General features: G+C 35.0%; 1 protein-coding gene across 4 annotated transcripts in view; it reads left to right on the top strand.

Moving 5' to 3' along the window:
• TMEM131 (transmembrane protein 131) overlaps positions 1–27,436 on the top strand; it is a 206,890-nt gene that overhangs the window by 109,360 nt on the left and 70,094 nt on the right. For all 4 annotated transcript variants that reach the window (XM_045550172.1, XM_045550174.1, XM_045550173.1 and 1 more), the window contains 7 exons: positions 3,064–3,187; positions 16,852–16,968; positions 18,899–19,021; positions 23,068–23,148; positions 25,674–25,824; positions 25,929–25,985; positions 26,930–26,991. In XM_045550172.1, the coding sequence (XP_045406128.1) occupies positions 3,064–3,187; positions 16,852–16,968; positions 18,899–19,021; positions 23,068–23,148; positions 25,674–25,824; positions 25,929–25,985; positions 26,930–26,991 (715 nt within the window). The remainder of the gene's footprint in view (positions 1–3,063; positions 3,188–16,851; positions 16,969–18,898; positions 19,022–23,067; positions 23,149–25,673; positions 25,825–25,928; positions 25,986–26,929; positions 26,992–27,436) is intronic.

The raw sequence follows: 27,436 nt of genomic DNA, 5'->3' as shown, positions 1-27,436 counted from the left end.
AAGAAAACTACAGGCAAATATCCCTTCTGAATACAGGTGCAAAAATCCTTCACAAAATACTAAGAGTCTAGCAACATATTAAAAGGATTATACATCATGACCAGGTGACATTTATCTTAAGAATGCAAGGCTGGTTTAACATCAAAAAATCAATTAATATAATATACCATGTTAATAGAATATACCATGTTAATAGAATACAGGGAAAACCATATGACCATGTCAGTAAATGCAGAAAAAGTATTTGAAAAAATACAATATCTTTCCTGGTTATAATGCTCAACAAACTAGGAATAGAAGGGAATTTCTTCAGCCTAAAAAAAGAGCATCTTTGAAAACCCCAAGGCTGATATCATACTTAATGGCAAAAGAATGAAAAATTTCCCCCTATAGCAAGAGCAAGACAGAGGTTTATTAACATTAAACATTACACTGCAAGTCTGCCCAGGGCAACTAGGCAAGAAAAAATAAAGAAAGAAAGGGCACCCAGATTGGAAAGGAAGAAGTAAATTCATATCCAGTATGTATTTAATGCTAAGGAATCTACTAAAAACAACTAATATAATAATAGATAAATTGAAAAGAATTTAGATTCCAGAAATAGTCCCTTACATTTGTTGCCAGTTGATTTTAACAGTGGTGCCAAGACAATTTAATGGAGAAAGAATAGTTTTGCAACAAATAAATGGTGCTGAGGCAACTAGATATCCGTATTCAAAAGAATTAAGTTGGATCCCTGTCTTTCACACCATATACCAAAATTAGTTCAAAATAAATCATAGACCTAAATTTAAAGGTAATGGAGCTAAACAATAAGGCCATTAGAAAACAGTGGAGCATATCTCCATAACCTTGTATTATGCAGTGGTTCTTAGATATGAATCCAGAAGTACAAATGACAAAAGACAAAATATACAAATTAGACAACATACAAATTTAAAACTATTGTGCTCCAAATGATACCATCAGGAAAGTGAAAAGACAAACCACAGGGTGGGAGAAAATAATTACAAACCATGTACCTCATGCAAGTTATGTGGCCATGGCCAAGTTTCAATGAAATGGGGAAGTACATCATATTGGGAACAGCGTTACAATCTATCACAACATCGTATGTGTTATCTGATTGATTGTACTCCCCAGGTGTCATGTTACTTTGGTGTGTGAACTCATGAGCTACTGTCTTATAATGCATATTGAAGAACGGCAGAAGGCCAAGCCCTGTCCTTGGTCTTTTCTTGTGAATTTAAGAAGGGAGATGATCTCCAAAGTGAAGAGCCCCAGTTATACATGTATCATAAAAACTGTTGACTGCCCCGAGTTTGTCACCATCTGATAGTGCTTCAGCAGAGGCATTGTTGGACAGAGGTGTCTTCCTAAATTGTAGTCCACTAGGCCTAGGGCTTTGGAGGACCAGAGAGAGGAGGTAGAGGAGAGCATGCTCAGCTCCTTAGCCCTGCAAGCTCTTCTGCTATTCTAGGTTGAAGCAGCAAGCTGTTTCGAGGCAAACAGGAAAGCAAGTAGAGAATAATAGTTTGGAAGTCTTTCCCTACCCTAACCTTTCATTATCGGCTTGGGCTGCTCTTTGCCCCTCACTTGCCCCCACCTGCAAATTCAGGGAAGTCTTCAGTTCTCTGAAGGGTTTCTTACTGTTTTTCGGTTATTTCTTGGAATTAGTACCTCTTTCTAACTTCTAAATTTTCCAGCATTTTTGTTGAGGGGGGTGGGTTGCAGGGAGAGCCAGCATGTGTAATTCACTGAATTTATAGGGACCTAAAGCCCCGGATTCATTTTCTTAAACTAGTGTAAATTATCAGCTGTTCACTGTTTTTTTCAACTTTGCTAAGTCATAAATTAGAGACGATCAACTGTATTGAAGAATAGGTAGGGGCAAAACTTCTGGAAGGACAAAAGCATGGTGGACAGTTAAACCAAATACAAAACACAATTCTGGCTATGTTTTTCAGCTGCTTAGGATTTGAGGTTTATACATAAACCTTGAATGTCAATTACAAAACATGCACAGTTTCAAAAAATGGGGACCAGAATGGTTGCATGAGGAGAGGACCTTGTGAAAGAAAGTTGTATATTTGAATTAGAAAGTGAAGGTTTAGATTGAAGATAGGAAGAAGAACACAGAGCAAACATTGGCAAAAGCATGGGGGTCATGCACATGCGGCCAGTCTGCCTCAAGTGGAAGGTTTGGGTGGTGAAAACAGAGGGATTTATTAGTTTGGATGATGTCAGATTAGGGAGGACTCTAATAACTAGTGAGTGGGTATGAGTCTGTAGAGGGAGAAAGCAAGCAAGCTGTCAAAGTTAGAAAGCCTGTGCAAGTAAGATAAGCTATAGAAGTGCTAAGTGGACTACATATTAATAATGTTTCACTTTTAAGGCAAACTATAATATAACATGGATGCCAAGGGGAACATTAAAATGGATTTGTGGATTTCAGACCATTGAGTGTATGTTTTACGTTATTCCTTTGAGAGGAGGCAGTTTAGTACTGGAGGTTAGAGCATGCCATGAAGCCCAGATGGCTTCAGTTCCAATCTAGGTTCCAAGTATGACTTCGGGCAAGTTAATTAACTATTCTGTGCCTCAGTATTCTCATTTATAAAATGAAGGTAGTAAAAGCTCCTAACTCACAAGATCTCTTCACACAACTTTGCCACTCGGTTTCTGCTCTGAAGTTGAAGAGCATGTGTGAGTGGAATTTGAGAAAAGGACATGATTCACAATTAGTAGGGAGACAGGGCGGTATACAGAAAGAAAAGGAACTGATCAGTTTATTCCCTGCCTGCTTCCCCCCTAGATCATAAGCTTCCCTGGTCTGAGACTTGCTTCATTATATTCCATCACCTAGTGCAGTGTATAACATAAGTGACTCAGTAAATATGTTTTCAGTGACTAAACTTACTGTGTTTAAATATTAATTAATACATATCTTGATACATTAGGATATGTATTACTCTAATAATTTTGATTAATTTTTAATAACTAAATTATCTTAATAATTAGAGTTTTGAAGTATTTGTGACAATTTTCTTTCTCTTTTTACAGGCCAGTTGGAATGCCAAAAATGGAAAAAGTCTACTTACATAATCCTAGTTCTGAAGAAACTATTACTTTAGTGTCAATATCTGCTACAACATCACATTTTCATGCATCCTTTTTTCAAAATAGGGTAAGTTTCTGTGCTACAAATGATTTCTCCTGAGATTGAAATTGAAATGTCTAGATTTTTATTGATAAATAATGTTATTTTGCTATAATTAGAATCTAGTTTCATATCTGTTCCTGGATTTCAGTTTGTTTCATTCCTAGGAATTATTACGTCTACTCCTAGACACAGATTGTTTTTGTCAACACGAAACAGTTTAGCAAATCAACTACGAACCTTAAGCACACTGAAAAATGTAGTGTTCTTGTATTCAGTTGGTTTTCTGTTCCTTCCTAATTGCAGTTAATTCCTCAGCGTTGTGTTGGTTTTCTCTTGCTGCATAATAAATTACCACAAATTTCATGGCTTAAGACAACACCCACTTACTTATTACCACACAGTTCTGTAAGTCATAAATCCAGTGTATTGTTTGCTCAGCATATTGTAGGCTGAAATTAAGATGTCATCTGGTCTGAGTCCTTGTCTGGAGACTCTGAGGGGAATCCACTTCAAAACTCATTTAAGTTGTTGGCAGAATTAGATTACTTGTGGTTGTAGAAGTGAAGCCCCCATTTCATTGTTGCCTGTCAGCCAGGGACCTCGGTCAACTCGTTAAGGCACCCACATTTCTTCTCACTGGGTCCATCCATCTTCAAGCCAGCAACAGTGCATAATTTCCCCTTGGGCTTCATAGCTCTCTGGCTTCCTCCTCTGCCTCCAGCATGGGAAAACTCTGCTTTTAAAGGGCTCATCTCCTTGGATCAGGACCATCTGCATAGTCTCCCTTTTGATTTAACTCAAAGGTGACTGACTGATAACCTTAATTACAACTGCAGAATCCTTTGACCATGTGATCTAAATAATCACAGGTGTGGTGTCTCATCGTAGTCATAATCTCAGAGATCAAGGCAGGAAATCTTAGGGGTCATTTTAAGGTTCTCCCTATCACAAGTATCCTCTAAACTTTTATTTGTAATTTTTGTAGGTAGTGTGTGAACTTGTTATTAAAAAGGAAAAACTTTTTCCTGACCAAAGAAAACAATTGAATTTGAGAGAATACATAATACTTTAATATATATTTCCAAAATAATTAACACAATAGCAAATATCAGAGGAAAGTAAATTAATGGGACTGAATTTCATCTTCCCAGAGTTTTCACTGACTCCTTTAAAAAGTTCTGACTGAATGACAAAAGAAACTTTTTGAAAGTATATAAGATATCGGTTGCTATATTAATTTTATATCAATTATTTAGATTTTTACATTTCTCCTTTCTAAAATCCTATTTCATTATATGTTGTTGTTTACTTCTAGAGTTAAAACAACATAATTTTGGCTTTTTAAATTTAAAAGCATTTTATAAACAAGGGACTGACATAACATTACTTTTGATAATAAAAATTTTAATGTTTTTGTGGTACTCATGGAGAATATCCCTTTTCTAAAATAGTTCTTAAAATAACTTTCCTTCGAGTTATTTTTGTTACCTAAAAGATATTTTCACACTTTTTATAAATGTGCTAATGGTCTCAAATACAGAATTCTATTGCTAGGAGAGACTTGTGTATACAAATGAAGAGTTGAGCTCCAGAGAGGTTTGCCCCAGTCATATATAGATAGTGATAAGACCCAAGATGAGGGCATAGGTGTTCTCTGAGCCCACCTAGTGATCTGTATCATATTACACTACAGTGAGTGGCATATATGTCACAACCTATGTAGAGAGATGTGTTACATGTAAGTAGAACCACCCAGCTTTCTTCAGGCATTGCCAAACTGCAGAGACTGTCGGGTTAAAGGGCAAAATAATGAACTGAAAATGTAAACAGTTCAAAAATAGTTGGTAACTGCATTGTACATTTTATTTTTAACTGTTAACTTTGTTAGTTCAAGCAATGTTTTGTGGTTTCGGAACACTCCAAGCTTCACCTGTTTAAAGGCTAGAGTTTTCACTTTTTCCAGTGCTGTCTCAATACAGAGGCTAAAGGAGATATAGTTGCAAACAGACACTCACTGGGCTAGGTAAACAATGTAAGTGAGGTAGGCAAGCCAAGTGCAATGAGGGATGCTCTGGAGAGCATGTGGCCCATTCAGAAGGATCAACCCCCACTGGGCTACTGCCAGTGGTTGCTATGTGGGATTGTAAGCCAATGTATAGTTCTGATTTTCCAAGAAGAGTCAGAAATAAGAATTTTTAAATATCTCCCAGTCTTTACACATTGAAAATGAACTCAATTTTAAAAAGAAAGTATAGACCAAACAACATAAGCTGAAGGCCACCAATTTGACATTTCTGAAGTAGGGACCTATTTCTTTCTATACACGAACCTTACACAAAGAGAATGGGTTTTTTTTTGAAAATTCTTCAAAAGATAAACTATATGTGTATGTAATGAAAGAACAAGTTAAAAATCAATCCGTGTTTTCTGCTTTGAGGATATGGAATTAAACAATAAATATAATTACACTTACCAAAATCTACATTTAAATAGACTAGAGTTAGCTTCAAAGGAGATAGCCAAAATCTGTGCTATCTTCTCTTACCTTTTCTTCTTCTAGCTTTCCATCTTTTCCCCAACAGTAAGACACTTCCTCTAGAAGCTCAAGAAGTAGAGGGGAGAGATGGAATGAACTCTTGGGGGAGGAAATAACTTCATTTCCCCTCCACTTCAGTTTTATGCCTACAATAAGAGCTTTTGGGGGAAAATGAATAGAGTTTGTCTTGTCCAGGAGAGCAAAACCTTCTGTATGTTTATTTTAACTCTTGTGGTCTTTGTCATTATTCATAATTCCTGGTCACATGCTATTTCTTTGACAATAAAACATTTTCTGTAACTCACAAACTTTTTGGTTATTAACTGATATCATCTCTATATTAACCAAGCAGTAGGAAATACAGAAAAGAATAATTTTTTAATTGTTTAAAAGACCGCATTTTACATAATTGTATTTTAACACATACAAATAATCCTCTTATTAAGGTTTTGATTTTTAAGACCACCTGAAAATCAAGAATAGGAATAATAAGAGAAGTAAGGAATGTGATTATGTGACAATTTATTTCTCTGTATATAAGTTCTTCTAATTATCTCTTAATTAAATATAATTATCTAAATAATTATAATTAAAAGGTACACAATAGTAAGACTAAGATCTATTCAGCTTTCATGGCTTTATTATATATTGGCCATAAAATATGCAATATATGTTTTGTGTCAAAGAATAGTCAAATTTTGATTGCTTGAATTGTGGAAATGGGTGTCTGACACATGGTAAGAAAACAAAAATTACTTTTTTATTAATTAACTACAGCCTTTTAATTAATTAAACTTTCAGATAAACTGGAGATGAACTAGGTACACTTTGTGACTAAAATGAAAATGTGTAGTTCATTTCTTTCACTATGCTTAATAAACAGTCATCTCTTATTCATTGAAGGTCATTAATGAATATTAATGATTATTTCTAATTAGGTGTAGAAGTCTGGACATTATTTATTCTATTTTAGGTTAAACTCTGATGTCCAACATATTATTGGGAATTGAATAAAATTTGATACAGCATTAGTGTGGAATATTATGCAGATAGTAAAAAGAATGAAATAAATCTGTATCTGTTGGTCTGGAATCATATACATGCTATGTTAGTATACAAGAAAAGCACATTGTCAAGTAGAATGTAATGATTTTATAAAAAGCAAAAACTCTGTATATACTTTGGTATATTAATAAGAGCCAGAATAAGGTGCAGGTAGATTCACCAGGTTAACTGGATAACCTGAGAAAAGTGAGAATCGAGGAGGTTTGAGGTGTTAAGTTTTTCTTCAATCATCTTTGCACTGTATCACTGAGTAAAATAAGCACTTGTTATGTTAGCAATTTAAAATTTTTCTTAAATATAAATTTTAAAATAATTTTGCCATGTGTGTGGAAATAATTAATTCATTTAAAAAATATTTATTTAGTGCTTCCCAGCCAGCACTTAAGTCTCACCTACTTAAGTGCCAGACACTTTGGATTATCAGTGAACAACAGAGATAGATCCTTTACTCCAGATACTTACCTCTGGAGAGTTTAGGTGACATCAGCAGCAGAGGGAAGACAAACATAATAAATTTTATAAATTCTTAGACGATAATAGAGGCTGAGAAAAAGGAAGAATATAGGATGAGGGAATTAGGAATGTGCCAGGAGGAGTGGTCCACTTTTAAGTAGGATGGTCAGGGTGGGCTTTGCTCAGAAGGTGACATTTGAACAAAGACTGAAGGGATTAGGGTAGGGAGGACTATATGAAGGAAAGTGGAATATACAGGAGAAGAATATTCCAGATGGAAGAAACAGGCAGTACAAAGGATCTGCTGTGAACGCAGACTTGGTGTGCAAAGAGGACAACAGTGTGCTAAACCAGAGTGAACAAGGGTGAGAGGAAGTGTGAGGAGCACAGACATGACAGGCCTTCCAAGCTGTGGTAAGGACTTGGCTTTTTCTGATGAAATGGGAAGCCATCAAAGGGTTTTGAGCCAATGAATGAAATGATAGCTTATGTTTTAAAAGAATCACTGTTTATCAAGAATAGAGGGACAAAGGGGAGAATCAGGGTCACCAGTCACATTGGCTGTAGCAGTACTCCAACGTAAGAAGATGATTACTCTGACCAGAGTGTGGTGTATAGAAGAGGTGAAAAAAGGGGTTGGATATAGATATACCTCAGAGATATTGGGGGTTCAGTTCCAGACCACCACAATAAAGCAAGTCACAAGAATTTTTTGGTTCCCCAGTGAATATAAAAGTTTAATACTATACTGTCGTCTATTAAGTATGCTGTAGCATTTTGTCTAAAAAATATATATATGTACACATATATATATATATATGCACACACACCCCTTAATTAAAAACCACCTTATTTCTAAAAAAAAAAAATGCTAACAGTCACATGACCCTTCAGCAAGTCATAATCTTTTTGCTTGGGGAGGGTCTTGCCTCAGAGTTGATGGCTGCTGACTGACCAGGGTGTTGGTCACCAAAGATTAGGTGGCTGTGGCAATTTCTTAAAATAAGACAGCAGTGAAGTTTGCCACATCAATTGACTCTTCCTTTCACAAAAGATTTCTCTGTAGCATTCAGTGCTCTTTGATAGCATTTTACCCACAGTAGAACTTCTTTCAAAATTGGAGTCAATATTCTCAAACCGTGCCACTGCTTTATTAACTAAATTTGTGTAATATTCTTAATCTTTTGTTGTCATTTCAATAGTGTTCATATCCTCTTCACCAGGAGTACATTCCATCTCAAGAAACCACTTTCTTTGTTCATCCATAAGAAGCAACTCCTCCTCATCCTTTAAAGTTTTATCATGAGATTTTAGGAATTTAGTCCCATCTTCAGGTTCTACTTCTTATTCTAGTTCTCTTGCTGTTTCCACATCTTTAATGACTTCCTCCACTGAAGTCTTAGGCCCCTCAAATCCATGAGGATTGGAATCAACTTCTTCCAGATTCCTGTTAATGTTGATATTTTGACCTTCTCCCGTGAATCATGAATGTTCTTAATGGCATCTAAAATGGTAAATTCTTCCTGTGTTTTCAGCTGACTTGCTCACATCCATCAGAGGAATCATTTCTATAGCAGCTATAACCGTAGGAAATGTATTTCTTAAGTAATAAGACTTGAAAGTTGAAATTAGTCTTTGATCCATGGGCTGCAGAATGGATGTTGTGTTAGCAGGCGTGAAAGCAACATTCATCTCCTTGTGCATCTCCATCAGAGCTCTTGGGTGACCAGGTGTATTGTCAATGAACAGTAACGTTTTGAAAGGAATCTTTTTTTTCTGAGCATTAGGTCTTACTAGTGGCTTAAAATATTTAGTAACCCATGCTTTAAACAAATGTGCTATCATCGAGGCTTTGTTATTCCATTTATTGAGCACAAGTGGAGTAGATTTCATTCTTAAGGGCCCTAGGATTTTCAGAATGGTAGGTGAACATTGACTTCAACTTAAAAGTTACCAGCTTCATTAGCCCCTAACAAGAGAGTCAGCCTGTCCTTTGAAGCTTTGAAGCCAGGCATTGACTTCTCTTCTCTAGCTATGAAAGTCCTAGATGGCATTTTCTTTCAATAGAAAGCTGTTCATCTCATGAGAAATCTGTTGTTGACTATAGCCACCTTCATCAATGCTAGATCTTCTGGATAACTTGCTGCAACTTTTACATCAGCTTCACCTTGTGCTTTTATGTTACTGAACTAACTTCTTTCCCTAAACCTCAAGAACCAATGTCTGCTAGCTTCCAGCTTTTCTTCTGCAGCTTCCTAACCTCTGTCAGCCTTCATAGAATTAAAGAAAATTGGGGCCTTGTTCTGGATAGTTCTTAACTATCATTCATGTGTTCACTAGGGTAGCACTTTTAACTTCCTTGAAGAACTTTTCCTTTGCATTCACAGCTTGGCTAACTGATGCAACAGGCCTAGCCCTCAGCCTATCTTGGCTTTTGACATGCTTTCTTTACTAAGCTTCATTTCTAACTTCGATTTAAAGTGAGAGATGTGCAACTCTTCCTTTCACTTGAACACTTACAGGCCATTGTAGGGTTATAAATTGATCTGATTTCAATATTGTTGTGTCTCGGGGAATAGGGAGGCCTGAGGAGAGGAAGAGGGGTGGGGGAACAGCCTGTAGGTGGAAGGGTCAGAACACACACGACATTGATTGATTAAGTTGGCTGTCTTAAGTGGGCGACGGTTCGTGGCACCTCAGAACAGTTACAATAGTAACATCAGAGATCACTGATCACTGTAACAGATGTAATGAAACGAACTTTTCATAAAAATGAGAAAAGTTTGAAATATTGTAAGAATTACCAAAAATGTGACATAGAGACATGAAGTGAGCACATGCGGTTGGAAAACTGGCGCCAATAGACTTGATTGATGCAGGGTTGCCACAAACCTTCAATTTGTAAAAAAAAAAAAATACAATATCTGTGAAGTACAGTAAAATGAAGCACAATAAAAGGCAATATGCCTGTATATTTTGAAGATACAGGCAATAGGATGTCCTGATGTGAGATTGGGAGAAAGAGGAGAATTAAGATTGGCTCTAGAGTTTTGTCCCAAGCAACTAGAAGGACAAAGTTGCTATCTAGGTTGAGGGTGAAGCAGGTTTCAGAGGTACAATCAGTAGTTCAATTGGGACATGTTCGATCTGTACTGTCTCCTAGATATTCAAGTGGAGGTGTCAAGGAGGCAGTTGGTATTTGAGTTTGGTGTGTGAGAAAGAGAGGACTGGACTAGAAATAGAAGCTTAGGAGTCACTGGTGAACATACAAAGCCATGCATCTGGTTAAGATCACCAGGGGAGTAAAAAACCCAGGGAATGAGCTTTGCTTACAAATATGACTTGCCAAAATTACAGTTTCTTAGTGAGAGACTTAGGAACTCAGGTCTTGTATCCATCAGCTACAAGGGTTCTATGGAAATGTCTCTTACTTTGTGAAATTTAGATAGGTTTTAAAAGGGTATTTTTTTAAATAAAGGGTAATATTTTTTTAAATAAAATTAAGTTCCATAAAAATTTCAAAGGAAACCAGGTTGCCTCTGGATAAATTTTCATGTAGTAAGCATAGACCTTATGAATCTCTTCTAGAACTGTTCTCAGATAGCAATACTGTACTCATCAATTCTAAAACTATTTTTTGCACATTTTTATATCTCTGAAATTGGGACACATCTTACAGTCACACACCTTACAATCACTGTCAGCCTGGATTAAAGTTGGGTTTTTCCAGAGAGAGTGACTGGCACTAGTGGTCTCAGCACTGTCATGTAAACATTAAATTTTCTGCTTGAGGGTTTTTGGACCACTGATATGTATTCAGACTACAAACCTGCATGAGTACTGATACATAGTCCAAATTCTAAGAGTAAGTTAGTTTTTCTCCCTCTATCCAGTGCCCAAAATGAGTCATAGTATTCTTCACTGGCCCTTTGTATGAATGAGGTTTTTGTTATTCTCACTCCTTGCTTTATATGCAGGTCTCCTATTAGCTGTATTTAAGCATTATTTTTCTCTTGCTCTGGTACAAAACATCTATATTAAAAGCAGTGGCATCTTAGATGGGAAAATGATACTCTTTTTTCAAATTGCCTTGATTCTTCTCTATGTCATAGGTGTCAGGACTATGAATCCTTAAATTGTCAGAGGGAATTATAAAGGTGATAAAAGGGTGGCCAACAATACAACTCTGTGGAATTAAATTCATGACAGTGCAAAGTGTGGGTGGATGGCCTGAACTTAGTAATATTATCCACTTTATTTTTAGAGGTTTTATTGTTTTAAAGTAGATTAGGGTTTATTCTTGCCAGCCAAGAGTTAAACAGTGAATTAATTGTTCTTGTTCCAAGGGAACATGCAAACTGAGACCTTTGTAAAAATGGTCCCAGCTAAAATAAGATTGAGTCAGTCTATAAGGGACCCTTGGCAGACTTACATCACTTGGTGAAGTGTCCACTCAATTCTTTTGCCTGTTTTTTTAATTGGGTTGTTTGTTTTCTTATTGACTTTTTATTTACTCCAAATGGTAAAAAAAAATAAATACTTTTATATTTATTGTATTATATATCTTACATATATTTGTATATTTTTAAATTACAACATACTTGCAGTAAAATTTCACACCTTTAGTTCTGAGTTTCAGCAAACCCCTAATCAAAAACTGAGTCAACTCAAACCAGTGAGTATAGCCTATTCCAGGGTATATTAATGGAACCATGTAGTATATAGCTCTTTTAGTCTGGCTTCTTTCGTTTAATAAAATACTTTTCATGTTGGTCCGTGTAGTTAGGTGTATCAGTTCTTTGAACCACTTTATTGCAGAATAGTATTTCATTGGCTGGCAGTATCACAGTTTGTTTATTCATTCATGAGTTGAAGACTTTTGGGTTATTTCCCACTTGGAGTTATAAATAAAGCCACTATAAATATTTACATATGGATTTTTGTGTAAATATAAATGTTCATTTCTCTTAGGTAAATACTTAGGAGTGGGATTGCTGGGTCTTATCCTAAGAATATGTTGAACAGTTTTTCATAATGATTGTACGACCTCATGTTCCCACTAGATGTATGAGAGTTTCAGTTGTTCCACATCCTTATTAGCATTCAGTGTTGTCAGGTTTGGGGTTTTCTTTGTTTGCCATTAAAATAGGTGTATAGTGTTAGTCCATTTTTAATTTGCATTCCCCAGTGAAAAGTAATATTCCTTTTATTTTGCCATTCATATATTTTCTTTGATGAAGTATCTGCTCAGATTTTTTGCCTGTTTTTTTTAATTGGCTTGTTTTCTTACTGAGTTCTTTATATATTCTGGATATAAGTCCTTTATCAGATAGGTGATTTACAAATCTTTTCTTTCCATTTGTGGCATGACTGTTCATTCTCTTTATAGAATCTTTAAAGAGCAGAAGTTTTTAATGTTCATGAAGTCTATTTTATCAAATTTTTCTTTTACAGGTCATACTTTTGAAGTTCTAGCTAAGAACTCTTTGCCTAACCCAAGATCACAAAGATTTTCTCCAGTTTTGCCTCTAGAAGTATAATTGGTCCTCCATGTTCATGGGTTCCACATCCATGGATTTAACCAATACCAGGTCGAAAATATTTGGAAAAAAATAATTATGTCTGTACTGAACATGTACATATTTTTTTCTTGTCATTATTCCCTAAACAATACAGTGTAACAACTATTTACATATTAATAGCATTTACATTCTTTAGGTAGTATAAACAATCTAGAGATGATAGTGAAGTACACAGAAGGATGTGCATAGGTTATATGCAAATATTATGCCATTTTATATCAGGGATTTTTGTATCCACAGGAAGTCCTGGAATAAATCCTTCACAGATTCCGAGGGACAACTGTAGTAGTTTTAGATTTTACATTTAGGTCTACAATCCTTTGTTAGTTAATGTTTGCTTATGGTATGAAATACAGATCAAGGGTTATTTTGTTTTGCATATGGATATCCAGTTGTTCCTGAGCCATTGGCTTAAAAAACACTATCCTTTCTCATTGAAATCCCACTGTATTTTTGTTGAAAATTGATCTTGTATGTATAGGTCTGTTTTTGTTTTTGTTATACGTTCTAATATGTATCTAATAGAGAGACTCTAAAATACCTATCCTTTCTACAGTCCATACTGTTTGATTACTGTGGCTCTACAGTAATTCTTAGAATCAGGTATTAGGAGTCCGCCAATTTTGTTTTTCTTTTTCAAAATTGTTTTGACTTATTCTTTTTCCTTGCCTTCTAAATTTTAGAATCAGCTTGTTATTTTCTTTTTTAAAAAAATCCTGCTGAGATTTTTTTTTTTTTTACTTCAGCTCTTCATGGGGGTACAAAACCTCAGGTTACATACATTGTCCGTGTCCCGCCCATCCGTGTCATTTTAATTAATTTTAAATGTACAGAAAAGTAATAGTCTCCACATAGCCCTCACTCAGTTGCCATATATTCATAGATGGTAGTCTCCTCTACATATTTCTACCTCAGTTTCTTCCTGGTGTTAACATCTTGGCCAGGCGCAGTGGCTCATGTCTGTAATCCTAGCAGTCTGGGGAGCCGAGGCTGGAGGATCGCTTGAGGTCAGGAGTTCGAGACCAACCTGAACAAGAATGAGGTCCTGTCTCCACAAAAATATAGAAAAATTAGCCAGGTATAATGGTGCATGCCTGTAGTCCCAGCTACTGGGGAGGCTGAGGCAGAAGGATTGCTCAAGCCCAGGAGTTTGAGGTTGCAGTGAGCTATGATGACATGACGCCAGTGCACTCTAGCTGGGGGTGACAGAGCAAGACCCTGTCTCAAAAAAAAAAAAAAAACCACATAATCATAGTGCAAATATCAAACCAGGAATCTAGCATTGGTACAATACTATTAACTAAAGAGCTTATATGAATTTCATCAGTTTTTCTGTTTTAAGATCCTATTTCACATTGCATTTAGTTGTTACATCTCCTTAGACTGAAATTTTGATTGCAATTGCATTGGCTATATAAATCAATTTGGGGAGAATTAACATCTTAACAATATTGAGTCTTCCAATCCATGAACCACAGTATCTCTCTTCATTTGTCATCTTTGATTACTTTCAGCAGTGTTTTATAGTTCTCAGAACTTGCACGTGTTATTAGATTTCTTAATATTTCTTTGTGTGTTATTGTAAATGGTACTTTTTAAAAAATTAGAATTCCAGCTGTTCATTTTTAGTATGTGGAAATACAATTGATCATTATATATTGACCTTGCTTCCCATGACTTTGTTAAATTCTTTTCTGAGTCCTACCTACGAGCATTTTTGTAAATATTTTTTGAGATTCTCTATATAGAAAGCCATGTTGTCTATGAATAAAAACAGATTTTTTTCTGTACTAGTGTGTGTGCCTTTTATTTCTTGCCTTATTGCACTTTCTAGTACTTCAATACAATGTTAGATAGCTGTCATAAGAGAAGATATCTTTGCCTTGTTCTAAGTTTTAGAGGGAAAGCATTCATTCATTCACCATCAAATATGATAGCTCTAGGGTTTTCATAGATGCTCTTTATCAGGCTGAGGGAGTTCTATTCACCTAGTTTACTGAGATTTTTAATCATGAATGGATATTAAGTGTTGTCAAATTATTACTTGCATTTATTGAGATGACCTTATGGTTTTTCTTTAGTCTGTTGGTAAATGAATTATATTGAGTTGATTTTTGAATCTTGGACTAAAATTGCATTCCTAAGGTAAAAACCACTTGGTTGTAATGCATTATCCTTTTTATGTATTGCCTGAATTCAATTTGCCAGTACTTTGTAGAAGGTTGTATATCTGTGTTTATGAAGGATATTGGCTTGTAGTTTTCTTGTCAACTCTTTATCTGGTCTTGGTATCAGGGTAATGCTAGGCTCAAAATGAATTAGGAAGGTTCTCTCTTCTTCTATATGCTGGAAGGTTTATGTAGGATTGGTATTATTTCGTTCTTAAATGGTTGGTAGAGAATTCTACCATTCTATCAGTGAAATCATCTGAGCTCAGGCTTTTCTTTGTGGGCATGTTTTTTACCATAAATTAAATTTCTTTTATGTGGTGTAGGACTATTCGTGTTACCGATTTCATTTTGAATTAGCTTTAGCAGAATGTGTCAGATTTGGCAGATTGTCAAAAAATCTGTCCATTTTGTCTAGTTATTAAATTTATGGGCATTGAATTGTTTGCAATATCCCTTTGTCATTCTTTTTATTGGTAAAGGGTATATAATGATGTCCATATTTTAGTTCCTTATATTTTTGTCTTCTCTCTTTTTATTCATGGTCATTCTATGTAGGGTTTTATCAGTTTTATGAACCTTTTGTAATACTATAAATTTTCTTCCTAGTATTGCTTTAAGTGCAGGCTACAAATTTTGATATGTTGTATTTCATTTCCAATCAACTCAAAATATTTTCTAATTTCTCGTCTGACTACATATGTGACCATTGGGTTATTTTAGAAGTCTATTGTTTAATTTCAAACTATTTTAGAATTTACCAGATATTATTGATTTCTTACTCAAGTATGAATTCCACCTAATGTCTACATCTGCCAGGGGCTCTATACTCTCATGCTGGCCTACACTTGACCTTTTAGCAGTGTGTAAACATTTTAGCTGAATTTCTTGCTTGCTTTGTTGTGTGGTGGCCTCATCGTCTTCCCATTCTCTGCCAATACTCACATTGTATCTTTCTTGGAAGTGTTTGTCTTTCCTTTGATTTTGGCAATCAGATTCTGTGATGGGTTCAAGAAAAGGTGATTTTGTAAATCATTCTTTTTGTTGGTGATATTGCAGGAGAAATGCTCTTTCCAGCTTTCTTCATTCTAAGGTGAAGTCATAGTCTCAATGCCATGTATTTGGAGCTATATAATTTAGGTAGCATTTTAGAGTTCTGGCCATAGAGACAGAATGAGAAGTGTTGATAGCTTTACATATTAAAACACATTTTAAGGCTTTATTGCAGGCAGAATTGCAATCCCAGTCTTTAAAACTTCATGGAACAGCCCTGTTTTGTTGTAATAAAATTTTAGTTCACTGACTATGGTGACATTCTCAATCTGCACAAGATAATAGGAGTTGAGTTCCTACACATATTTTCACCCCTGCCTTCTTTCCTAATTCACGTTTCAGGGACATTTTGTGCCTTGTGTGGATGGGTGGCAGAGATCAGGGGGTTGAGGCCTATGCTTATTCTTTGAAATAATATAAGTTGTTGCTTAGTAATACAGTAGTACATCTGTATAAAAAGCTCAGCTTCAGCTCAACTCCTTGATTGTCTGATCATGGAATAGCCTACAGTTAGGCACTCATTCCAGCGTAGTGATTGTTGAATGAACCCAATCCAAGGAAACCATCTGTTGTTCAGGCCTTTAGGCTGATAAATGACAAAGATATGTGACTATAGACATTTGATATAAAGATATCTTTTTTATTATCCATTGCATAATAGGCTAATATAAAGCATAAACCTTTAAAGGAAAAAAGCTAGTTTATGGAAATGATTCTAAGATATTTGTTTAAAGAATGTTAGCTGTCTAATTTTGATCAGCATGATCTGTTGGGGTTTTGTTTTTTGTTGTTTGTTACCAATTTAACTTTATTTATTGCTTTGCTTTTCAGAAAATTCTTCCAGGAGGAAATACATCATTTGATGTAGTTTTTCTTGCAAGAGTAGTGGGAAATGTAGAAAATACTTTATTTATTAACACATCTAATCATGGGGTATTTACTTACCAGGTAAGAACTAGATTTAAAACTTTTGTTTATTTTATAAAATATCATCATCTCTACCTTATCATGTGGCAGCCTTTTAAGAACTTAATTCAGAAACTCAGGGGATAATAGAAAATGTAAGAGTTTAGACTTAGGGTGTTTTTATACTTATTGTAAATATCCCTATTCAATCAGACTGAACAAATTATTTTAAAGCTACAGCTAGAGCATTAAGATTGGTTGACGAAAGAATAGTAAAAAATATTTTCACACTGACTTTTAAAATTTGTTTTAATTTTTACTTTTCAGACACTTACAAAGCATTGTTGATAACAGTTTCAAAATTAAAACATACATGCCTACTTTTCTTTAGTAAAGAATCATTACTAAAAGATTAGTAATATCATATTTACTTCTTTGAACATTTTTTATGTAGAATCTTTGTTTAGGTTATTAAAGAAAGATAATGTTTATAGGAATAATGTAAATCTTTTTGTATAATGTATCAGCCATTGTTCTGTTTGTGAATCAAGTTTTTATATAGCAAGGTTATCAAGATTATTAAGAAGAAGAATTATTTCTATTTGGCTAGCACTATACTATACATATACTTCTGCCTGTGTTACAGATACTATTATTCTCAATTTTTTTTTTTAGATAAGGTAGTTGAAGTTTAGAAAGGTTAACTAATTTGCCTAGATTATGCTACTAGTAAGTTGTTGAGCAGCTACAAAGACCATAATAATCGTTTCCACTATGCTGAGCTGCCCATGCAACTCAATTATTTAAATCCTTACTTAGCTAATACCTTACTTTACATTTTTATGCTTTTATTTAAGACATTTCCTCTCCAATGCCCAAAACACTCCATATATTTTGAAAATCTGTCAGAGTAAATATTCCATTGTAATAAGGAACCATGTCTTCTGCTTACTTATGGTGAATAAGTCTGTAAAGGTAGTAGGCATTCAGTAAACTGTTGATGCTTGGTTCAGTAATTTTTAAGTGTGATGTAGATGATACTCATTCAACATATACTTGTCAAGTAAATGAAAAGATTATCATAAGATTGAAGGTCCTTGCTCTATAAAGGTGTCCCCCAATAGACCTGTATGGTCACAGCCAATCTGGACTATCTGGGGGTCATGATCAGATTGTTCTCAAGGTGAGTCCCAGCAGCCAGCTGTTTCTTTCTTTACCTCTCCACATCCAGTCTTTCACCAAGTCTTCCTCCTAAGTATATCTTGAGTCTGTGTACTTCCCTCCTCTTCACTACCACTGCTCTCTTCCAAGCCACTGTCACCTCTCACTGGATTATACAGTAGCTGTCTAAACTCTCCCCCAACCCCTACATGGTCTGTTATTTACCCTGTAGACAGTGGGATTTTTTTTTAAATCTTTTTATTTGTATCTAGTCTCTCCCCAGTACTGTAATGTAAGTTTCATGAGTGTAGGCACATTATCCATTTGTTCACTATTGAATTGGTCACTACTGTGTGTATGCCTAGCACCTTATGAACACTTAATAAATATCTGTCATTTGAATGACTGGCTCACCCACAAGGGCCTTCCCATGTGGGAATGACTTGGAGCTGGGCTTGATAGTTGGGAAGTTGTTTGGACCATAGCTTCAACTTCTGATGGTTGGAGTAGGAAAATCTTTTCACTCCCTATTTTCTTCTTTTGTCTATTCCATAACTTTATGAAGGACTGTTGTCATTTTAGTTTCCAATATGTTGTAGAATTCATTCCAAATGCACATATATAGTAAATCAAATATGTAGCCAAATCAAGTATAGAAACTACATTTGTGGAGTTTTTGTTTAAACAGGAACCGTTAATATTTTTCCATCTAAATTAGATTCGTCAGTCTCCCTATAGCAATCAGTTATAACTATAAAAATGTTTGCTATAAAAGCAACTCAAATTTCATTTTTGTTCTCCTTTGAAACAGGTATTTGGTGTTGGAGTTCCAAATCCATATCGATTGAGGCCATTCCTTGGGGCCAGAGTCCCTGTGAATAGCAGTTTCTCACCTATAATAAACATACACAATCCTCATAGTGAGCCTTTACAGGTGAGTTTATTGTGGTGATTTTGGATAGCTTCATTTGGGTGATATTAATGCTTAGCATGAAATCTCAGTTTGTTACAATTTCCTGTAACTATTTAAAATAATGAGGTTTTATAGATGTATTAAAGAGGAGTATTACTTTTAATATAGCTTACTATAGTCTGAATTTTGGAAGAATGCAGTCTGGATTTTGAATTTTTTGAGCCACTTTTAAATGACTGTAGCTTCTCTGGTGTTATAGTTTAGACAGTGCTGCATTTAATTAAGGAAGAGTTTTCAACTACACAACGTGGCTTTTTCTCTTACCTGTAAGCTCTTCCTGGCCCTATATAAATTATTTTTTAAGAAAACAGTTTGAATTTATTTCTGGTAATAAGTTTTGATGATGGCAGCCTGGAAGTTGAAATTCAGGGAAGGGATAATATAAAATCATGATTAAAAGCAACTCCTTCTCCTACCCAGTCATCTAGTAGTAATTGTTTTCAGATTTGAAATCTCTCCTCACTTGCTCCTGTCGCTTCCACAATGGGAGTGGCTAGTGTCGCTCCTTCAGAGATTTCCTAAAATCTCTACCTTATGTCCCAGTGACTTACAGCTCTACAACGTGTGCAGCCACGATAGCTTCTAGTTGTGTTGCCTGTGTTAGAAGATGTGGATGTTTTCCAGAATAGTCCATGATATCTACACCCAGGGCCATAGAGTTCTTTAGGACCAATGCTGCAGGACTGAACAGCAGCTTGAAAATGACAGGTGGAGGCTGAGCATGGTGGTTCATGCCTATAATCCCAGCACTTTGGGAGGCTGAGACGGGAGGATTGCTTGAGGCCAGGAGTTCGAGACCAGCCTGAACAAGAACAAGACTCTGTCTCTACAAGAAATAGAAAAATTAGCTGGGCATGTCTGTAGTCTCAACTATTCAGGAGACTGAGGCAGGAGGATCACTTGAGAGCCCAGGAGTTTGAGGTTGCAGTGAGCTATGATGACACTACTGCACTCTAGCCCAGGTGACAGAGCAAGACCCTGTCTTAAAAAAAAAAAAGAAGAAGAAGAAGAAATGATAGGGGGAGGAAGAAGAAGAATGTATTTTGTGGTAAGTACAGGGCTTTGGCAACTAAAATGGTTTTTGTCATCCTAGAACCTCCTCATATAAATGTTTATAAACAACGAAAGGAGAAATGAAAAAGAACAAGGGGAGATTTTTCAGAGCCTGAATAGTGAAACGCTTAGGAATTATAAGCAAAAGCAGCACGAAAGAAGTCTCTCCTAACACTTGGTTGACATTAGGTGAGGACAGCTACTGATAAAAATACTCTGCCCCAGTTTTAATTTTTGTAGCTAGATATCTTCATCACAAAAGAGGACCCTGCTCTTGCGTCCTGCTTTTACAAGTGCAACTGTTTTTCTCTTAAACCCTCTGCCATTTGTGTCCTTTTGCTACTTTAGTGTATGCTATATTGTCCCTGTTCTGGGCTAATTGTTATCACAAATCTGTACAGAAACCTCAGAAATTCTTGATGCTTTCTTTCCTTGACTGTTTTCAGCTTACAGAACTTGGCAAAATGCTGGTTTAAGTAGCCTTACAGCCTTTGGACTTACCAAACACTGATCTCTTTGAATTCAATTCATTTAGTCTTTTACCAATTATAACATTTTAATTCAAGATTTACCACAATGCAGTTTTCCCCACAAAATGAAGAAGAGCAAACGGAAAACCAAAGTTGCCATCCTAGAAGCAATATAGATTGTTTATCTGGGAAGGCACTCTTAACCTGATAATCCTATAATAAATTATGCTATGTCATTAGTCTTATCCTTAAACTGAAGAAGATATTATAAAGCAAGAAAATGTATCTGATTTGTTCATTATACAACACAAACACATGAGTATGCTCTCCCTGAAAAAAATATTAACAGTTCAGATATGAGTGAAGCAAAAGTCCCCTTGAACTCCCTACTTTCCAGTCCAGCGTTGTCCAACAAAACTTTCTGGGATGGTGGAAAAGTTCAGTATCTGCTCTGTCCAGCATAACAGCCACTAGCCACATGTGACTGGTAAGTGCGTGAATTGGTGGCTAGGGTGGCTAAAGAACTGAACATTTAATGTTACTTTATTTCAACTAATTTAGGTGTAAATAACCACATGTAGCTGGTCGCTATTGCATGGATAGCACAGCTCCAGTCCCAATCCCTTCCTCATGGACACCGTTCCTATCACCTTGGTGTATGTCACTTCAGACCTTTCTCTGTGCATTTATATGCATATATGTGGGCACACAACATTTTTGTGGGTTCTTTTCTATACAAATTATATATTGCATATAATGTTTGGCTTCCTTTTTTTCCTAAACTGTATTAAATTAGGACAAATAGTACTGGACTAAAAATCAGGAATGTGTCATGCTTCTAGTTTAATGTAATCTTTTATTTTGTAATTTAAATTTTTTCTATCTCCATTTCCTTATTCATTGTCCCTGTTATCAGTAGCCTACGTTTAATCTTCTGTTTTCAAACATTTGTTATGCTTGTTTCCTTGATACCTTGAAAGATTAAATGAAATAATATGTGGTGTTTTCTGGTTTTCAGAAAAAGTTATACAGACACCGCATCAGTTAAGGTGCTATTATTATTAATACAATAAATACTATAGAAAAGCACTGTCTTAAGAGGCAAGTAATAATACTCAAAGAAAAATCTTCATCAGTCTTTGCTAAATTCATTATTTTTATAGCAATACAACCCCCTCCCAAGGGGAAAAAAAAACTTTAAGCTTATACCAAATGATTGCCATTTTTCTTGCTTTGGCCTTTTTTATTCACTCTTGGAGAACTTTTTATGATAAAACAAGTGAAAGTTCTCTGCTCATTCTCATACTTCACCCCAAATTTGGGTTAAATATATTCTTTATTTCTAGGAGCTGGGGTTAGCTTACCTGACTTTAAAGGAAGGTCTCCTGCCATATACCCAGTTCCTAGGAAACAGAAAGGAAAGTAGATGTCCACACCAAGACCTGTACTCAGTGTCTACAGCAGCTTTTTTCTAATGGCCAAACACTGGAAACAACCCAAATGTCCATCAGTATATGAATGGATAAAAACAACTGTGGTATAGTCATGAAATAGAAATAAACTGTGAATATATACAACAGGATGGATCTCAGAATAATTACACTGAGTAAAAGAAGCCACACACATGAATACATGCTGTATTATTCCACGTATATAAAACTGTAGAAAATATAAGCTAATCTATAGTGATAGCAGATCAGTGGTTGCCTAGGAAGAAGAATGGTCAGAGAGGGATGGATGGATTATAAAAGGCATAAGGAAACTTTTAGGGGTAATGGGTAAATTTAATATCTTAATTGCAGTGATGGTTTCATGCCTGTATACATATGTCAGGATTTATCAAGTTGTATACTTTAAATATGTATTGTTTATTATACATAAATGATAACCCAATAAAACTGTTTTTAAAAAAAATCACAGGTATAGGCATAAGCCACAGAGGCATTAATTAGTACCTGTGATTTTGCTACCAGTAAAAACCAAATGTTTTCACACTGCATTAGAATTATTATATATATCTCAGAATAATATTTATGTTCTTCACTATTTCACAGTTATGGTAGTTACTTGATCTGCTGTTATAAATGTATAATAAAGAAGCACTTGTGTTACTATAAGAAATACAAAATTTATATTTGTAAAACCTGATAATTTTCATAAATTATATCCTTTGGACAAAAGAAAAATAAGTATCCTGTTATTTTCTAAAATCTAGTCTCTGAAACAACTACATACATTGTTTCTAAGTTAAATTTTCAAACTTACCTTGTTTTAATTAAAAATACTACCATTGCTTGCACATATGGGGCACTGACTTTAGTGATACAATGTGATATATAATATCTCTTAGATTTATATTTGTAAATGTTTTTAAATTTTTTCTGATAAACAGTTAGGATGGCAAACTTATTTCTCTGTAATAGCAAATCACCTGAAGGGAGAATATGATTTTGAACTTAACCATCATGTATCCTTTTGTCCCAGGTTGTAGAAATGTACTCTAGTGGAGGAGACCTTCACCTAGAACTCCCAACAGGTCAACAAGGAGGTACCAGAAAACTGTGGGTGAGTGATAACATGGTTTTCTCTTGTGCGTGTTCACATGAAACTGATTGTTTTCTTAAATACACCAGAAAATACTTAACTCCTTATCAACTGAAGAAATATGGGTGACTTTTCTTTGATTATTGTCTTAATGTTAAATTTGTATCAAATGTATTTGAAAATTGGGTGAGATAGTGAGGGGAAAATATAAGCAGTAATTCTTGGAAAGAGGAATGAACTAAATTGGTGGAAATTTCAGCCTACGGTGGAAAGGAAGTGATTTCAACTATTCTTTCTCAGAATTATGTTGGTAAAATTGTCTCCAAATCTGATCATTTATGATGTGCTTTACATTAAGATTAAGAAAATGAAGATTGATTATATTTTTGAAGGTAGAGAATTGAATGTTCAGACTCACTGTTAGAGAAGATGGCATTTGCAAAGGGAACCTGATTAAGCACCTATGATGACTTAGAAAATTTGAAATTCTTAGGTGATCTACATCCACTTTTCATATTGTTGAATACTTAACCATTTGTATCAATGCTTAGAGAATCACTTTCTCTTGGAGAGAATACTAGCAAAATATTAACCAAATTAAAGAATATGCAGGAACTGCCCTTTTGTAAAAGTTCCTTCCATATGATTTTTTTAAATGTCGTCTACTATGCTTTAATACCAGAGGGAAAAGGCAGTTGTGGTAAATGCAGTTCTTGTACCAAAGTCACTCAAATCACTGCTTATCTATAATTGGAGACACACTGACTTTACCACTATGAATAAGTTCTGAGGATCAAAGTTTTTTTGTTAATTGTTCTGTTACACACACAGCACCTCTTGATTCTGCCTTCTGACCAGTCTTGACCAGGGAAGAGATGTGGAGGTGACATTTTTAGGATGTCAGTTTGAACATTTAGAAACAAATTTGTCAGTCGGTGATTTGGTTAATTTCCAAAATACAGAAACACACTAACAGAAGAAATATGTAATGGACAATCCATTGCTATGCTTTCACAAAAATGTTTCAACTTGAAATTATGTTGTTGTTTGAAAAACCTTGGGGAGAAATCATGTATAAAACAATACATCAGAAGATTAAATATAAGCTATTAAATTTGTATGTATTACAGTTCTAGATAGAAGAACTAAGAATTTCCTGTGAAATATAATTGACATCTAATAAACATAAGATAACTGAGATTTTTAAATTGTTAAAAACTATAATGCACAGCAGCAGAGAGTAGCATGATGTTGTAAACTCCTGGTGGCTACAAAAGATACAGTAATTCTTATTCCTACAAGCTTAGAGTGAGAGAAAGGTCAATGGGCCTTGACCCCTTTCAGTGTACATGAGAAAACCCCAGTGCCCAAGTCAGCTCCCTAGAGTTGAGAAGTGGATAGTCCATCTCTGGGGTTCCAGGAGGGTTCCAATCACCTATTTTCTACTTTGAGACTAAAACATTAAGAGAACAAAGGTAAGTGAAGAGCAGTAAGTTCTAGAACACAGGATTTCCTAAAATATGCTAAAAAATGTGTGTAGAGAAACTCTATCAGTCCCCAGGAAGCTAGATTGTTCTAAAACCAGGAAAAAAATTACACTTCAAAAAAAGTTTTTTCCCAGTGAGTCTTCCTTTTAGTGTATGTGTGAATGTTTTCTCAATACAAGACTGAAAATTTATGCTATCTTACGTGCCAAGAGCTTTACTGAATGCAACTAGTAAATTGTGCGTTTGCTTGAGAAGTTTTGTTAGGTTTTAAATGAAAGCAGAGTCCAAGCCCTATTGGTTATCATTTACAGAGATTCCTGTGGACTTCTAGAAAAATATTTCCCTTTGATAGTGACATTTCTCTTGGTTAGGGAATTTCAGGACTGAGTTATGTACACAAGCACCGCTAGCTAACACCTTAAAAAATAACTGATAATGGGCTGGGCACAGTGGCTCATGCCTATAATGGATGCACTCTGAGAGGCCAAGGCAGGAGGATCACTTGAGGTCAGGAGTTTGGGACCAACTTGAACAAGAGCAAGACCCTGTCTCTACAAAAATAGAAAAATGAGCTGGGTGTGATGGCTTATACCTGTAGTCCTAGCTACTCAGGAGACTGAGGCAGGAGGATAACTTGAGTCCAGGATTTGGAGGTTGCAGTGAGCTATATGATGACACCACTGCAGTCTAGCCAGGGCAACAGAGTGAGGCTCTGTCTCATGAGTGAGTGAATGAATGAATGAATGAATGATATTGTAGATTAGTTTTATCTTTTAATGGTGATTTTGCAACTGACAAGTTGTTTTCAGATCATTTGACTTATTTACTTCGTTACTTTACATACCATATTTTATCAGTTTAAAAAAGCAAATTTTTCCACATTTTAACATCTTCCACAATTGGAGCATATGCTACATATTTATTTAATTAGCAGTGTTTTTTTTCTTAGTACGTATATAAAATAATCATCTTTCACTTGATATCAGCTAATTCAATAAAATATGGTGGTATTGCAACATTACAAAAGCTGTGCTACATTATGGTCTGTTAACTTGTCAGGAAATTCCTCCTTATGAAACCAAGGGAGTGATGAGAGCCAGTTTTTCATCTAGAGAAGCAGATAATCACACAGCCTTCATAAGAATAAAGACTAATGCTTCAGACAGCACCGAGTTTATCATTCTTCCTGTTGAGGTTGAAGTTACAACAGGTTAGTGGAAAACTAAAGAAATTGCAAGTTTGTTTTGTTTTGTTTTCAGTACATCTTACTCTGGCAGAGTGAAAAATAATTATATACTTTTCTTTTTTTCCAAGCTCCTGGAATTTATTCCTCAACCGAAATGTTAGATTTTGGTACACTACGAACACAAGGTAAAAAAAAAAGAGAGAGAGAGACTTTTTATAGATCTTTTTAAAAAATCCCTGTATTCAGTGCTGAGTAGCTCTGCTATACTTTGTAGTTCAGCTTTGAAAGTCATTTCTCAGTGGATTACATGATCTTGTGGAAATCTCCTTTTGGGGACTCAGAGCCTTTACAAGTTTATAACCCACTCCTCTGAGGGGGTAGCATTGCTTACCAGGTGGAAGGACAAGGTCATGGGATAATTTGAGTCATTTAAATGGAAGATTGAGGCAGAAAGTAGTTTTCTAGTTTCTTAATTCAATTCTTCATCCATTCAGTTATGCTAAATCTTTTTTTATAGTAAAGGAAATCAGAAGATTTATTTCTGGATTTTGTTTAGGTATGAATTATTAAATTGCATTATGGTGACATAATACAAAAAAATTTAGCCCAGATCAGAGAAAGAATTCAGATTCTAAAATTGAAAACAACAAAGCAGAGATTTTTATTAAGGAAAAAGTAAGAGTGCTTGTAATTTGGGGTTTATATGGGCCATATGTAATTAAAATTTTGTTGTTTAGGATTATAGACCATATTTTTTTACATTAGATTTGCTTTTAATATAATTTCACATTGTACATTATTAATTTGGTTCATTATGCTTTGCTGGAAAACTGAAAGATTAGTAATGTCTGAGTTCACTAAAAAATTATGTTTTGGGGTTTATTTTGTGTTTTTTTTTTTTTTTTTGGTGTAGTTGTTTAAGAGGGGATGGTACATTCTTATAATACACAATGTCCCTTATGAGTAAAGCGATTCCTATGTAACATTTCTTTTTATTAATGTGATTGTCATTGTATTTCATATTCTAGAATAGCTTCAATTTGACATCTAATAAGGTAAAGATTCTAACTTGCTATAAAGTATAAAGTGCACCTTTTGAAGAAATATTTCTTTTCCTCAATTTTAACAGATCTACCAAAAGTTTTAAATCTCCATTTATTAAATTCAGGAACAAAAGATGTACCAATAACAGTAAGTTTTTGGTTATTTTTTTTCCCAATTTATATATTCTTTGTTTCTAAGCTTATGACAAAGTTAAAAATAATTAAGCTCTTGCTGTAAAAGAATTCTGTTTTGTAGTGACCTAGTGACACTGTGGTTCTAAGGGTGGTGTGAGAAACCTGTTCTACCCCTAACCACCCAGATTTTAAGGATGAGAGGAAAAGTAGATAATCTTCTCCAAGCTAAGTTTGAACCAAAGTTTATGAGGTTCTTATTCAGGTAGGGTCATATAAAAAGACTAGTGGATTCTGATAAGATTTATCAGAACCTGATTTATAGGATCTGTGTACCATGTGAAAAGAAAAATCATCTATAAGGATTCCATCAGGTTTGGTTGTTAGACTTAAGGTATTAAGTAGGTAAAAAGAGAAGAAAAAAAGAATCAGATGAGTTGGGAAGAGAAATAATGAAGCAA

This window comes from Lemur catta, chromosome 4 (assembly GCF_020740605.2).
Source record: "Lemur catta isolate mLemCat1 chromosome 4, mLemCat1.pri, whole genome shotgun sequence".
NCBI classification, from domain to species: Eukaryota; Metazoa; Chordata; class Mammalia; order Primates; family Lemuridae; genus Lemur; species Lemur catta.
This window is presented reverse-complemented; position numbering and strand designations above follow the sequence as displayed.